The sequence below is a fragment of the Sarcophilus harrisii genome, chromosome 4 (genome assembly GCF_902635505.1).
Source record: "Sarcophilus harrisii chromosome 4, mSarHar1.11, whole genome shotgun sequence".
Lineage (NCBI taxonomy): Eukaryota > Metazoa > Chordata > Mammalia > Dasyuromorphia > Dasyuridae > Sarcophilus > Sarcophilus harrisii.
This window is the reverse complement of record NC_045429.1, coordinates 151,878,431-151,896,005: the sequence shown is the minus strand read 5'-3', so window position 1 is coordinate 151,896,005 and position 17,575 is coordinate 151,878,431. Positions and strand designations below refer to the sequence as shown.

Genomic DNA, 17,575 nt, shown 5'->3' with positions numbered 1-17,575 from the left:
AAAATGAAAGCACTGTCAGCATGGTTAGGGGGAAGAAATAAGAAAAGGCATTATGCCAGGTAGTTTTACTTGAATGAAAACTTGAAAGGAGACAGAGAGTTTAAAAGTTAGATAGGAGAAAGTAGTGAATTCTGGGCATGGACTGTACAAAGTCAGAAAAAAGGAAGGTGGAATGCGAAATTTGGGGAAATAGCATAGATTGGCTGAATTACCAGTTGTGTAAGTTATAATGATGATAATTAACATATAGTTTTATCCTCAGGTGTGTGACAATAATGCTTTACTCTTATACTCTTAATATTATACTTTTAATAATAATATAACAATGGTGACAATAACTAGCTCTAGCACTTTAAGTTTTACAGAGCATTTTACAAATATCTCATTTTATCATTTTATTTTTACAGCAAACCTATAAAATAGATGTTGTTATCGTCTCCATTTTAAGGATGGAGAAACTGAGGCAGAGAAGTTAAGCAAGCTAGTGTCACACACAATTCATTGTCTCTGAGGCCATATTTGAACTGTGGTCTTCCCAGTTCCAGGCCCAAGATTCCATTCTCTGTTACCTAACTATAACTGTCTCACAGACAGAGTAGGAAATAGCAAATTAACAGTGACACAAATATTAAAATACACTGTAAGACAGACTTTAGTGGAATAACTTCCACATTTCCACAGAGCCTTTTAATTCATTGACACAAAACTGTTTTAAAAGCAATGTTATATACCATAGATATCCAGATCACCTCTTGGAACTTCCCTCACAGAACTTCCCTCACAGTTTGTGTGAGGTTAAGTTGAACCAGGTATATACTGCCTGGTTATCAAAAAATTGTTTGATAGATTCTTTCTCAAGTTTAATATTTTTAAACTACTTCTTATTTATTTTATTTTATAGGGACTAGTTAAGTATTAACTATTCCTAAAATTGAGAAAAGAGCATTTTTAGGGAGTTCATGGAATTCACTCATTAAATGTTAGAGTTGGAAGAGAAACTGTATCCTAATATCCTTATTTTAAAGATAGGGAAACCAAGACCAAGAAAACTGAAATGATATGCTCCTAATCTTAGGCTATTGTTCCTTGATCCTTTCCTCCAAAATGAAATTGTGTTAAAATAGGGTTCTGTTTAGATTGGGGAAATAAGACCTGGAAACGATCTATATTTTGACTATTATAAGTACTCTAAATAATCTATTAAAATTACTTAGAAATCAGTTTATTTTGAAGAATGAATTATCTTGTTAAATTGAGCTTTTGATATTTTGTTTTAAAACTTTCTGGATTAATTTTTGTTTCTTAAAAATAATTCAGTATTGACCCACTAATAATCCAATTTTAGATTTTTTTTCCTTTTTTTTTTTTTTTTTGAGAGAGAGGGGATAAGTAACACCAACTAAAAGGAATGTCTATTCATAGTATTAAGAAAGAAATCTTATTAAGTTAAGGATTAAGTGATAAAGAATACCCATTCCTAAATTTTTTTCACCCTGAATATTAGGGAATTTTGGTGCTCATCCTAAAAAATTTATTTTCTTTTCTAAAACATAAAGATTATTTATGTAGAACTTCATCATCATAAATGACCATCATGAATAAGTGGAGGTCATTCATGAAGATTCAGTATAATACTTCATTTGTATAGTAATAAAAATCAGAATGTGAAGTTGAGGGCAGAAATAGTCTGTGGTTTCTTTTTTCCTAATACAATATCTAACATATAAGCACCAAAAGCTCTTGGTTGAGTGAAAATTCACTTTTTCAAAGTTCTGTCAAGTTAATATATTATTTCAACCTATCATCCCCTATGATGTAGATAATTCATCTATTATTATTCTTATTTTACACATAGCAACACTGAGCAATCTGGACTTTCAATTATTTGTTGTAGGTCATAGTTTATTAATAATGGCAGAACAGATACTAAGATCTGAGGGTTCTGGCTTTAAGCCAGATTATACTAGATTATACTGCTTCTTAGATCTATATTCTTTAGCAGAAAGTCTCTTATTCTCTAATTTATTGCTGCTGTTTAATAAAAAAAATCTTGACTGATAGGCAGCAAAAAGACTTGAAGGTGGGTGTTCAGGAGTGCTTACCTATAACTTCTTAATTTTCAATGCTGACTTTTAGTGGTCATGCTTTGCAGGAAAAAATGTCAGTTATTTTCAATTATCCAATTATCATTTCTGTGAAAACAGGAACTTAAAGGCCATGAGTAAGAATTGAAGCAATTTTTGTAATTCCTGTTTCCCAGAAAGGATGTCAGATCATCCAAAGGAAGGTAAGGGTTTCAAAAATATTGATGTCTTGAAATTTTCCACTTACCACTTTTTCTTATATTTCACATCTTTTTACTTTAGAGAGAGAATTAGAAAGCAAAATGGTGGGATTCCTGACAGGAATTAGAATTACCTAGGGAATAATAGGATTATGATTTTAAAATTGAAAAAAGTTTAATATTTTAGCTGATTCCATTTTTTTTTAACATTAAGGTACATTATAGTTGTGGCAAATTTAATGTTAGGACATTATATTTTTTGTTAACTGTTTATTTTTATGAACTAAAACTGCTTCATTTGTATATTCTTCCCTAGAGGGGGCAGCATAGAATCATAAATTTGGAAAGAACTTTTTAAAAATTCATTGTCTATTCTTTCTCTTTAGCCTAGAGATAGGGTTATCCCAAAACAGGAAAAATCCTGTTTTCAAACATTTTTAAAAGAAGAAAATAGTTTATTGGTTCAGTAACTCTTAATTCCATTGTTTAATTCTCAAGAAATTATTCTTTTATCTATCTAAAATTCCTTTTGTTTGATTTTTAGCATATCTAGAAGTTGTCCGTTCATTCATACATCAAATACCTAGCATGTGCCCTTTATGTCTGAGGTACCATGCTCAGACTATAAAAATGCAAAAGTGAATAACACAATTTCTTCCTTCAGATACATATTATTATCTGCCCTATAGCTATAATACAAGGCAGAATTCAGTTAAGTATCCTTTAGAAAGGTCTGACAAAGTAGGAATCAAGTTAATCTTTATAGGAAAGAGTAGGAAATGTTTCATGGAATAGGTGGCATTTGTGTTTCATCCTAAAAGATATATTAGGATGTGATTTCAGTGGAAGATGGAAAAGAAGGTATTAGGAGAGGTGTAAATAGACATAGAAATGGAAAAATGCAGTATTTATTTAAAGAGTACTTATTAGCCTAGTTTGGCTTGGGAATTAAGGTTGCAAAGATAGATTGCATGCATATTGTTACACACTGTGTAAAGCAGGAACTACCAGATTAAGAAGTAGTATGAGTCATCTTGGTATACCAAAAGTAAAATAATTACTAGATTTGGAATCAAAGATTGAGTTTTTGAAATCTGTCCCTGGCAGGTATGCTCCATGTTTCTTTGTCTTGTTATTATTTAATCTCTTTGGGCCTGGTTTCTTGATTTGTAAAAATTAAAGTATTAGAGCCTAGCTTCTTAAATTGTGTTTTTCAACCCCATGTAGGGATCATGAAATTAAGATTTTTTATTACCAAATATTTAGTTTGTACGTCTATTTTATATAGCTATATACCTAAGATCACATAAAATTTCTTATGCAAAAAAGGAGTCACAGATGGAAAAGATTTAAGAAACCCTGGACTATAGATAGCAGCAGTTCTCAAAATCCCCAAGATCCTCTTGGTGGGAGGATCTTTGAGGTCAAGACTGTTTTCATGTTAATACTAAAGTTTTTAATTTTTAATATAGGAATTTAGTAGATATGTATCCCCCAAGACCTAAGCTCTTAAGGGTCCTCAATAATTTTTAAAAGTTGGGCTGGAGGGATCTGAAACCAAAACCTTAAGAACTACCAGACTAGAGGGATTATATGTCTAGGGTCTCTTTTTGCTCTATATCATAAGATCCATTATTTAGGCAATGACTACAGTCAAATATTTGCCTAAAGAATGTTCCTAATCTTAACTTTTTTAAACTTGGTTATTTCTTTAGTTATCTTTTACCTTCTTTATAATCTTGATAGATAATCATTTGTAAATGGTAAAATAGAGTATTTTACCAAAAAAAGTTAGTGACTAATTGAATCTCAAAATGTTACTAATAGACCCAGAAATTAATTGATTTATCACATATAATTTGGAGGAATTTAAGAGATAATGGATTCAAATATATATACATATACATATATATACATACATATATATATATATATATATATATATATATATATATATATCCTCAATAAGAAACATTTAAGCTCTACTTGGAGACCTCTTGCCTTAGAGAATCCACTCTTCTACTAAGACAGAGTCATTCTACTTTGGACAAGAGATAGTTAATTTACCTGACTGAAAAATATATCTCCAATTTCCTATTATTCAGATGAAGCCAAGCAGAACAAGTTTGACCCCTCTTCCATAAGGTAGTTTTTAAAAAAAAATACTTGAAGGCAATTGTTATCTCCTCCACTATTGAATTTTTCTTTTCCCCCACTACTTTGAACTAATTCTTGTTGTTACATCTCCCATGAAGCCTTCCCAGCAAAATTGGTATCTTTTTGGACTCCTTTAGCTAAATCAAGTAATCACTTTAACACTTTTATCATCATCATTAGATTATCAAAATCAGAGATTTAAAGCTTATCTGATTCGGCTCCATTATTCTATAGGTTAAGAAATTCAAGGGACCAAGAGATTAAATGATTTACTCAAGATTACTCAAATAGCAGGTAGACCAAAGGATATGAATTCAGGACCTCTGATTGTAAATCCAGCATTTCCACTATGCTCATGTATTAAATTATCAGTTAAATAATGGGCAGAGATTATAATCTTTATATTTTAAGTTTTGTCACAACAAAACTATAAGTTATTTGAAGACATGAGTCATATTTTATATTACTATCATATCCCCTAAAGTGTTTCACATAATTGTTATTATATAAATATGTGGTTATTTGAATCAAAATTCCAGGAGAAACTATCCTGGCTATTTTCTTTTCCAAAAGGTACTCTTTCATGTACAAAGTGAAAAAGAAAGAATAGTTCTGTTTTCCCTCTCTGGGGCTTGACATTTCTAATGCTTGTAAGCTATATCCCTAACAATACAATTTATCAAACCTTATAATTTTCTGTTTATTTTTAAGACACTCAAATTCATATTTAGTGTGCAAATATAGAAACCAATATTTGAGAATTATTACTTCTGCTTGTTCTTATCTTTCCATCCCTTTTTTTCTTAATTGAAAATTTCTATTTGAATACAAAAATAAAATTTTCTTGATTTCGTGTGTGTGTGTGTGTGTGTGTTTGTGTGTGTGTGTGTATGTGTAAAACCATTTTTAAACATCTTCTGAATTCTAGTCCACATCAGTTGCTTCCTGTACTTCTCAACTTAAATAATTTTTTCTCATAGGCATTTTAAACTTAACTTGTACAAAACAACTAAATATCTCCCCTTACCTTTCCTTTATTTAAATTTCTCTATTCATCTTGAAGGTACCACTATCTCCAAATCACCTAGGCTGGCAATCTTAATTTCTTGACTCTTCCTTCTCTCTCACACATTTTATTTCCAATCATTGTGTAGTTTACCTCTACAACATTTCCCATATCCCCTTCTCTCTACTCAAATACTTTCCATCCTAGTTTAAGCCCTTGTCTCCTCTCACTCAGCTAGACTATTATCATGACCTCCTTATAAGTCTTATTTCCATTTTGTCTCCCCTCCACACCACCTGCTACATAGCTACCAAAATAAAACTCCTAAATCCCAAATCTGGCCGTGTTTCACTCCCTTGCTCAGGGAACTAGATTGATTTTGCTGTTCACAGGATGAAAAACTTGTCTTTCCATTATTATTTCCTGTTATTACCATTTACATACTATGTGATTCAATCAGACTAAACTACTTCCTAGCAGTTTTCCAGTCTGAATAGTTTATCTGTGTAGTTTTCAGACAAAATAATTCAGGCTACCTATATCTACAAACATATAAAAAAAGTTCTAAATCACTATTGATTACTATTCCCACTTGGAAAATGACAACTTTTTTTGGAAGGGATGTAGGAATATTAAAACACTAATGCTCACTGTTGTTAGTTGTATACTGATTCAACCATTCTGTTGAGCAATTTGGAACTATGCTCAAAGGACTGTAAAACCATGTAGATTCTTTGACCGAGCAATATTACTACTAGATTAGTGTTCCAAAGAGATTAAAAAAAAAAGGAAAAAGACCTATGTGTACAAAATATTTATATCAGCTCTTTTTATGGTGGCAATAAATTGGAAATTTAGGGATGTTCATCAGTTGAAGAATGGCAGATATGATTGTGAGGGAATACTAGTTTATCACAAGAGATGATAAGTAGAATGTTTGCACCCGGAAAGATTTACATGATGCAAAGTGAAATGAGCAGAACCAAGAGATCATGATACCCAGTAAGAGCAATAACTTAGCTGTTCTCAGCAATTCAGTGATTTGAGACTAGATGAAATGAAATGTGCTGTCTCTCTCCAGAAAAGGACCTGAGGGAGCATGGTTGCAGATCAAAGATACTTTTCTTCACTTTTTTCTTTTTTCGTCTGTTTTCTTTCACCGAATGACTTAAATGGAAATGTATTTTTCATGACTATACATGTATAACGTGTCAAATTGTTTGCTTTTTCATGGGAAGAGAGAGAATTTGAAACTCAAAATTTGCAGGGGGAAGAGTATTGAAATTGTTTTTACATGTAATTGGGAACAAATAAAATAGTGAAGTTAAAATAAAAAGAAAAGAAAGAAAGAAACCCATAAATAAGAGAGGATACTACTTCATATAAGATCCTGTATCTAAATCAGTATCCTTAAACATTATGTTTTGATAAAGGAATTGCTTGTTTTTACCTACAGATTCATTTTTCATACTGATTTACTTTAGGATGAAAAGGAAAAAAACTAAATGTAGTTTTTATATAAATTGCTATTTTAAGGTTCCTTGGGACTTATATCAGATAATCAATATTTTGTGCTCATATTCAATTGCAAATTTGAAAACTAGCTCATCTTATATTCTGAAAGAGGTTTTAGTCCTCTTGTAATTGGAGAGAAATGTATTTCTCATTTCAGTTGTGTCTTTTTAGATTTATAGTGGAACCCATAGAAATGACAAAACTGAGGCCTTATAAAAGTGAAATGACTTGGTCAATATCATTCAACTTAGTGGCAGTCTAAAGTTCTTTCTGAAAATGGTTCAGTATAAGTAATGAGGAAATCAAATTATCACTCTTTGCAGATGATATGATGCCACACTTAGAGAACCCCAGAAAATCGACTAAAAAGCTATTAGAAAAAATCCACAGTTTTAGCAAAGTTGCAGAATACAAAATATATCTACATAAATCATCAGCATTCTTATACATCATGAACAAAATCCAACAGCAAGAGATACAAAGAGAAATTCTATTTAAAATAACTGCTGATAATATAAAATATTTGGGAATTTATCTGCCAAGGGAAAGTCAGAAACTATATAAGCAAAACTACAAAATACTTTCCACACAAATAAAGTCAGATATAAACAATTTGAAAAATATCAAGTGCTCATGGATAGGTTGAGCAAATATAAAAAAGATGGCAATATTCCCTAAACTAATCTATTTGTTTAGTGCTGTACCAGTCAAATTCCCAAGAAACTATTTTACTGAACTAGAAAAAAAATAACAAAATTCATCTGGAAGAACAAAAGGTCAAGAATTTCAAAGGAATTAATGAAGAAAAAAGCAAATGAAGTTGGCCTAGCTGTACCAGATCTAAAACTAAAGCAGTGGTCATCAAAAACATTTTGTAGACTAGTGGATCAGTGGAATAGGTTAGGCTCAAAGAAAAAAGCAGCACATGACTATAACAATTTAGTATTTGATGAACCAAAAAGCCCCACTTTTGAGGATAAGAATTCACTATTTGCCAAAAACTGCTGGAAAATTGGAAACTAGTATGGCAGAAAGTAGGTATAGACCCATACCTAACACTGTATATCAAGATAAGGTCAAAATGGATTTATGATCTAGACATAATGAATGATACTATAAATAAATTAGAAGAACATAGGATAGTTTACCTCTCAGATTTGTGGAGGAAGAAGGAATTTGTGACCAAAGAAGAACTAAAGATAATTTTGATTATATTAAGTTAAAAAGTTTTTGTACAAACAAAACAAATATAGACAAGATTAGAAGGGCAGCAATAAACTGGGAAAACATTTTTATATCCAAAGGATCTGATAAAGGCCTCATTTCTAAAATATATAGAGAATTGACTCAAATTTATAATAGTTCAAACCATTCTCCAATTGATAAATGGTAAAAGGATATGAACAGACAATTTTCAGATGAAGAAATTAGAACTATTTCTAGTCATATGAAAAGGTGCTCCAAAACAGACACACACACACACACATAAAAAAAAAAAATGGTTCAATACTCAGACTATTTTCTTTTTGGTATCCTTTTTTTTATCTACAGAGATTTAAAAAGAGCTAGTTGTGTGTGTGTGTGTGTGTGTGTGTGTGTGTGTGTGTGTGTGTGTGTTTTGTCTGTAGTAAGGTAGGGATGGGAGTTGTTTTAATGAAATAATATTTAAATTTCACTTAGTCTAGTTAAATTTTATGACCTCATTGTTCATTTAACCAGGTTTTCTTCTTCCTCTGTTGGAAATTTATATCCAAATGGATATATGAGAATTCCTCGAATAGATCTACCCTGAGTAAAGTACTTGTCATAATAGGGTAAATATAGATTGAGGTTGATATAAAAACTTCAAAACTAGCATATTTATCTTCCAACTCAATAGAAGGATTACTTAAACTGGAACCATTTGTCATTTCCTTTCAACTAAGCACCATGCAATCTCTGTTTAGGGAACTTATATTGAATTCAGCAGTACTTTAGTTGGGATGTTATATATTTTCAGCATAGCAAATATCTTTCTTCCTGGTCTAACTAGTATTTTAAAAATGAAATAGTGATAACTCTAAAATATTAAATTATATTTTTTCAGAACATGAAACACAGAAAATATGCCAGATGGAAGGCAACCTATATCCATAACTGTCTAAAAAATGGAGAAACTCCACAAGCTGGACCTGTTGGAATGGACGAAGAAAGTAATGGTTTGTATTATTTTGTTCTAAGTAGATCAATCAATAAAATTCATGTTACAAAAGCTCTATTTTATTTAGAGTTTATTCAGAGCCTATTCTAGTTTTACATCCTTCGTCAGGGCCAGAAGACAAAGCAAAAAGATATGGATGGTGAACCCTAAAGAAAGAGATAAGTATACAAGGAACCTTAACAAACAGAAAAGAAAAAAAAATAGTACTGAGACTGACTAAGTACAATCAAATTGGTAAGTTGAGAAAAGAAATAGAAATCAGCATTGAAGATTTAGAGTTGAAGCCTTAGAACTGATCGAGTATAGCCTTCTCATTTTACAGACAAGGAAACTGAGGCCCAGATAGGTTGCCAAGGTTAATATGAGTACTAAAGTTACAATTCTGAGATGTGAACCCAGGTCTCCTAACTCCATATCGTACTTGCTCCAAAAGACCAGACTTAGAAGTAATGAGCAAAAGTTGCATAAAGATAAATTTAGCCTTTATGTAATGAAAAATGTTGTCTCAGTTAGTACTTATCCACAAGTAAAACAAATAAAATAAGCCACTTCAAATAGGAGTAGAGCATCATTGGAGGTTTTAGAATAAAAAGCTTGATGTACATTTGTTAAGTATGTTCTAAAGCAGGACTTCTTAAACTTTTTCCACTCATGACTCCTTTTTACCAAGAAACTTTTACATGATTACAAGTACATAGGTGTATAAAATGGGTATACAAATCAGACATTTACTGATAACAAATCATAATTTCATGACTCCCACATTTAGTTACACCACCTCATATGGCATCTCAACCCACAGTTTAAGAAACTTTGTTCTAGAGGAGTTTCTTGTTAAAGTGTTATGTTGGACTCAGCTGTCATGTCCCAGACTGACCTAGGTCTCTGGTTCTCCCCAGAATTTGGTTATCATTTGTTCCATTTATAAATTTGTTTATTTTAAACCTGATCATCCTAAATCAGATTAGTTAGGTGTACTCTATAAACCACCCATTAATTATTCTCTTAGTACAAATTACAACTTTGCATTGACTTTATACAACTGTTTATGTCTGCAGCAATGTTTTATAGATAGTTTGGCTTAGTATTTGAAAAAATAATGAAGTGCTAATTAGGCACAGGATGTGGAAAATATATCCTTATATAATTTTCTTGAGTCAGCAAATTGCTAAACCAAATACAAAAATATATGTTGACATTAGGATTTTATAAAGTAACTATTGCCTCGTATGTAGAGAACTGGCCTTGAAGCTAGGAAGTGGGTTCAAATCTTACTTGTGACTTACTCTTGCAATGTGCAACCCTGTATAAGTAACTTAGCCTCTGTCCTCTAGTCATTGACCTGCATTGGTAAAAGAAGTTCCCTGTATCAGTGAGATTATAGATCCAGCTCCTATCCTCCTCCTAGCTTTTGCTAGTCATATGTTGGTTAGCTATCCATGGAAAATATTAAGAATTTTCCCCAAACTGTTATTAAAATATATTGTATGAATTAAAGAACAAGTTTTTTCAATTAAATTTGAGACTTTTTTGTCACAATGCTTTTTTTTTCTTTTTGATGCAATTATATTAACTAGTATAAGGCACTCTCTTTTACATTTGATGGTTAAAATATGGAATATTGTCTGAATAGGATTGCTACCATCATGCCATGTGTGGCATACAGGTCATAACATTTTAGAATCTTTTGGAGCCAAAGGTTATATGCAAATACTTTAATTGCCGAATACTCTAGAAAAAGAACTCATCACAATTCCTAACTCTGCTTCTTTGAAAGAAAGAAAACATTGTTAAAAATACACTGCTGGATTTTTCTCCATTCCTTTCTGCTTACTCATTTTATTCCTTCACTAACAAAGGGAAAAAAAGCCAATTTGTAAATGGGATGAAACTAGCTCTATGTAACTTTACAAATTGACAAGTTTTCCAGCATTTTATGCCCTTCACTTTGAAAATCATGCTCTATATTAGATAGCATTTTAGTAATATAACTATTCTGGATATAATTCTGTCCATGAATCTCATGGACAGATGCGAAAATGATATGTTTTCATTTAGTAAGATAGTGCAGTTTAAAAAGAGTATTTAGAATTATACTAATAGGAAACAAATTTTTAAGACATGAACAAGGTACAAAATGAAATTAAAGTTATTAATGTAATGCTTAATAATGTATAAATATGTGACTATTTTAAAAGTTTGATTCCTTTAATCGATAACCATGCAATTAAATTTGACACATCAGTGAGAGGAGCGGGGAGCAGTACATACATGCACATGTATATCTATTAAATTTAGGTTTTAGTTTTTCCAAACATTTAAAAATGTGATATTTTAAAGAAATTATTACATTTGTAGATCTATTTTGGTACTTATTTAATATAGATTTAAAAACTACCAAGCACACCTAGTCATATTACATATACATTTAGCAATTTGCAATGTTGTATTCCTAGTTTAAAATAATTTGCTTTGGGATTTCTTTGTATGGTTTGTTTTTTTCTTTTCTTTTTTTTTTTTTTTTTGTTTTGTATTGTTTGCTTTTTCTTTTCTTTTCTTTGTTTTTTTTTTTTTTTTTTTTTTAATTTTAATAGCCTTCTATTTACAGGTTATATGTATGGGTAACTTTACAGCATTGACAATTGCCAAACCTCTTGTACCAATTTTTCCCCTCTTTCCCCCCATCCCCGTCCCCAGATGGCAGCATGACCAGTAGATGTTAAATATATTAAAATATTGATTAGATACACAATAAGTATACATGATCAAACCGTTATTTTGCTGTACAAAAAGAATTGGACTCTGAAATATTGTACAATTAGCCTGTGAAGGAAATCAAAAATGCAGGTGGGCAAAAATATAGGGATTGGGGATTCAGTGTAATGGTTCTTAGTCATCTCCCAGAGTTCTTTTGCTAGGCGTAGTTGGTTCAGTTCATTACTGCTCCATTGGAACTGATTTGGTTCATCTCATTGCTGAGGATGGCCAGGTCCATCAGAATTCGTCATCATATAGTATTGTTGTTGAAGTATATAATGATCTCCTGGCCCTACTTGTTTCACTCGTTTGCTTTTTATTTTCAACCTGGTTAAAGTATGTTTTAAATTAATTTATACTACAAAATTCAGTATATTCCAAGAGTTGTGAACTGGGTTCAAAACATTTTTGAAAGACAAGAACTTTTTTAATTAACTTGTTTTAAATTTATTTTCAGTTCAGTGAAAGTTTTAACAACTAAGTACATCCTTTGTTCCAGGGACAGGAACTATTTTCTAGTAGAAAATACTTTGATTACCATATTGTCCTTCATAGATAATTTGCCAGTTTGCCACTATAGTTCATTCAAATCGGGTTACGGTTTTATAACTTGCAGGCATAAATAAGACCTTGCCTTTTCTCTTTGGGTTCTGCCTTTTCATCATTTACTATTGGCCTTAAGAAGCAGCATAATGTAAGTGGGTAAAAAGCTTGGCTTTTCAAGCTTTCAAGTGAGTTTAAGGCCTGCATCAGGAGGCAATTTCTGGCTGGGTAACTGTGAACAGGTCAATTAACCCCTCAACAACTTTCTAAGAGTATAAGTTGTAGAATCTGTCTCTAATACTTCTGGCCTTATTAAATGCTTGATTTCCAGGTACTTGAAGATTGAAGGCTTCATTATACTTGAAATGCAAATCAGAAAGTGATCACATATGTATTAAAGGATAGAGTAAAGTATTTTCATCCCTAACCTTTCCAGATACACTATAAATATCTAAGAGGTACTCATGATCCAACTTTAACTTGCAATTTGAATATCTCTGCTGAAATCAATGAGTGTGTTCAAAGGTGATCTTTAGACTAGTAACTTATTGAAAATGTCTCTCTCTATATATATCACTTTTTGGTTTAATTTTCTAACTTAATGACAGGTAAACCTAACAAATTAAAAAAAGTAATCCTTTCCTCTACTTTAATATTTTAAAGCTAGTAAAATGAAATCATATGTTGATGATCTCTCCATGGAAAATATTAATAACTTTCCCCAAACTTTAAAATAGGTTATTAAATAATGTTATTAAAATATAAAGAAAACCTATCCCCTATGATTGTTTTTGTGTTAATTACTAATCTTTTTGGATTAGGAATTGTCATGTTAAATCAAATTCTAATTATATCATTCCATATTTGGATATTTGATATGTTCTGTAAAAAATAGAAATGCTGTACACAATTCATCTATTTTTAAGAGTAGAAGATGGTATACTGAAGTTCTAGGAATAATAGACTTTTTGGAAGTTTGTATCTGGTTTGTATAAGGAAATGTTCTGGAAAAAAGTGTTACTACTTGAATTTATTGTGCCATTCAGAAAATTATGCGTCTTTAATGGCATGCTTGTCCAAAGTGCTGCTGGCTAAATACCACCAAATCACCCAAATAAATACCCGTATAGAATTGATAGTCCAGTTCAGTTCAATCCAACAAACATTTATTAAGCACATTTATTTATTATATGACCTAGAGAAGTAAAGACAAAAATGAAAACAACCATCCCTACCTTTATGGAGCTTGCTGGGGGTAAATAATTTTTATATTTACATAGGTAAATTTAAATTTAAAATATATACAAGGTCAGGACAAAGTAAATTGGGGATGGGAAGGAAAAAGCTAAGAATAACTTAAGGAAAAGGAAAAGGGAAAGATTAGTCAGAAAATAATTTTGAGCAGAACATTGATTGTAACTAGGGATTCTCAAAGGTGGAAGTAAGGTGAGAAAAATATTTATGCTATGGGAAAAGACCTGTGCAAAATCTTTTTGTGTACTTGGAACACCTGGTAATAATAATAATAGAAGTAATAATTGGCTAACATTTATATAGCAGGAACCAAGAGCATGTGTTAGGAACAGAGGTAGAGGATAGCAAGAGGAATGGAACTCAGTGTAGAAAATCATGCTGGTGCTAAAAATAACTGTTGACAAACTTTATAGACTCCAGTGCTTCTATACCTTTTAAAAATAACTAGATGCTTTTTAAGAAAAATATTTGCAAATCATAAACTTTTAACCTATATATGAAAGAAAAATGCATTTGATTATTAGTTGTAAAAAAAAAGTGATTGGTAAATGAAAGGAAGAAAAATTGAAATCTTTACAGGGGGAAAAGAGAGAAGGAAGGAAGGAAGGAGGGAAGAAAAGAGAAAAAAAGAGAACGGGCAAGTATGAGAATGTGAGCAAGCGAGCACAGTATGGGCACATATAGGATTATAAGTTCTTTTGGTCATTCTTCTCTAGCTTAGTAGATAGCTATTAAGTAATACTGGTAGTTTTAAATAAAACTTTTTAAAAGCACAGAATTTCTTAAAATTACTTTTATGAATACATGACATGAACCTTTTTCTATTAAAAGCAAGAATGGTGTTTGCTTGTAAACTGTGTTATTTGTTTTTATTTTTCCAGTTTCAATATACAATTATGGGGTTGTTTTGCTACCAGAAAATCATTCAAAAATGGCATTCAACTATGTTACCTGATTTTTAAAAATCCAACTTAATTAAAACTTTGTCTTATACTTTTAAATTACCAGATGATTACTACATGATAAATGAATGTTCGTAACCATTAGATTAAACCAAATCTTTGCCGATTCATCATATTCTCTCCCAACTTCTTGCACATTTGCACATTTTAGTAAATGTGAAGACATAGTTCCAGATTGCTTTCCAGAATGGTTATACATACCCCAACTCCACCAACAATACATCAATGTAATAATTTTCCCACAATCCCTCTAACCTTTGTCATTTTTTTCTTTTGTCATCTTTGCCAAAATCAATATGATAAGTGTGAGGTAGCTCAGAGTTGCTTTAATTCATGTTTCTCTGATTAATAGTGATTTATGGCATTTTTATTTGAGATAATTATTGATAGTTTTGATTTCTTCTTTTGAAAATTGGCTGTTGGGAAGCTAGGTGGTGTGGTAGATAGAGCATCAGCCCTGAAGTCAGGAGAACCTGAGTTCGAATCTGGTGTCAGCAAAAAATGAATGAATGAATGACATGATTACATGAAAATTGGCTGTTTATATCCTTTTATCTTTTCTCTATTGGGAAATGGTTATTAGTCTGATAAATTTGAATCACTAAATTTTATATCTTGTATGTGAGACTTTTATCATATAAACTTTATGCAAAGATTATGTTTAAGATATATATCTTGTAGACGGTATGTCGTTGCTTTATCCTTTCTAATCCATTCTACTACCCCTTTACTTTTTATGGATGAAATCCTATTCATCAATTTTGATTGTTAATTGCCAGTTTCCCTCCATACTTGCTTCTTGCATTTTTTTCTCCCTTTGCCCACTGCCTTCCCACCCCCTACCTTTATAAATAAAAAAGGTGGTAAAAGATAAGACTGCACACCTAAATTAACACGTGTGATCTGTAAGTTAAAGAGCCATTTTTCTACTTTCTCCTTTTTCTTCCTCTTCCCCATCTATGTTTTTTTTTTTTTTTACTCTTTCTCCCTTATTTTTTAGCTCACCTCTTAATTCCATCTACAACATTGGAGTTTGTTTTGTTTAAAACTCATATCTATCTTTTCCTACTTCTTTTACCCATCCCTTCTTTTGATTTTTTTATAACAGTTTTTTTTAACTTTCTAAATATATGCAAAGAGAGTTCTCAACTTTCATCCTTGTGAAATCTTATGTTCCAAAAATTTTTTTTCCCTCCCTCCCCTATAGTACAGGCAATCTAATCTAGGTTAACCATGTGCTGTTCTTCTAAACATATTTCCATATTCATCTTGCAATAAAAATTAGATCAAATGGGGAAAAATGAAAAAATAAAAACAAGTAAACAAATAACAACAAAAGTGAAAATACTATGAATGTGGTCCATATACAGTTTCCATATTTCTCTCTCTTTGGATGTGCCCATCTCCACTTTTTAAGTTTAGCTTTCTTTTTTACTGAGTCCTCCTTCTCTTTCTTTTGCCATGGGGATCCCAAACAATTTATACCCACTTTCCTTACTATTCCCAAAACCTTAAATTTATATCTCTTCCATCTACCTAGGGTGGTATTGGTTTTTTTTTTTTTTTTCCTATGGGGTTTCAGGGTTCCTTTCCAGGACTCTCAGAACCTTTGTTTCATTGTCCCAGGTCTCCTTTGTTCCATACTGTATACCTACTTGCCTTTCTTATTTTTGGTTTTCATGGGATTTTAACAGTCTTTTTGTACAGCCCTCTATGGAATGGAGAAGTTTGTAACTGATATACCATGCTGCCATCATTATATTTTATTTATAACTTGTAAGCAAATAGTTGACTTACATAGTAGATTTTTTTTATTGCTATCTTTAAATTTTTATCCTGTTTACATTTATATTTCATAACAGGTGAAGAAAATGAAGAAGCTGGGACTTCTCCTCTACCCATTCACCCACCTCAAAGGTCATCTTCAGCATATGACCCAAGCAACATGCCATCAAGCAGCTATACAGGAATACAGATTCCTCCAGGTGCTCATGCACCTGCTAATACACCAGCAGAAGTTCCTCATAGCACAGGTATGAAATTTAAAATATTTGAAATATTTGTCATGAACTCTGATGTCTAGCATGCTGCTAAACAAAGCTGCTTGTTTGGCATTTCTAATTTTATAAAAAATACAGTTATTGATAATAATAAGAATGATCATAAAAAAGCAGGAAATCTTCAGTAACCAATTAAAGATTCAGTTGTGTTCATTATAGTTTCAGTGAAATGAATATACTGTAATGTTAGACATTCTGAATTAATTTTTAATGACATTGAAATTTCAAAAAAAATTAATTAGGAGAATGTTAGTGGCCTTGGCAGAAATAAGGAAATTTATAGGTTGGATCAGTTTAGGGAGAAAGGATGATGTATGTTCAGTTGTAGACATGTTGAATTTGGTACATCATTAATATGGTGACATTCAACATATGCATTTATGTAGTACTGGAATTTAGGAGAGAAATTAATATTAGATTTGTAGATTTGTGTATCACCTACATACAAGTAGAAATTGAACCTAGCGGTGTAGATAAGATCACCAGGAGAGATTTCAGAGGAAGAAGAGGGTGGAAATAGAATTTTAAGAGAGACACTCAGACATAAGGAATGAGAAGTCTATAATAGGACAATGCAGTGATAGATATTGAAAAAGGAGGAGGACTTTAGGCAGAAGGGAAGGAACTAGTAGTAGAAAGGAAAAGATTGATCATAAGAGAAATTACATGGACATGAGATAAGTTGAAAGTTTAGGTTTGGTAGGAGAAAAACCACTCTTCATAGACTTAAGCAAAGGATAAGTGAAGATATATTGGGAATTTTTAATTCTCTATTAAAAATGTCACAATTTCTTCTATTTACTGTTGCCATTAAGTCCAATTTGTCTTTTTGAACAT

General features: G+C 31.4%; 1 protein-coding gene across 1 annotated transcript in view; it reads left to right on the top strand.

Moving 5' to 3' along the window:
- VTA1 (vesicle trafficking 1) overlaps positions 1-17,575 on the top strand; it is an 82,680-nt gene that overhangs the window by 38,118 nt on the left and 26,987 nt on the right. The window contains exons 5-6 of the mRNA XM_031964191.1: positions 9,049-9,160; positions 16,541-16,711. Of these exons, the coding sequence (XP_031820051.1) occupies positions 9,049-9,160; positions 16,541-16,711 (283 nt within the window). The remainder of the gene's footprint in view (positions 1-9,048; positions 9,161-16,540; positions 16,712-17,575) is intronic.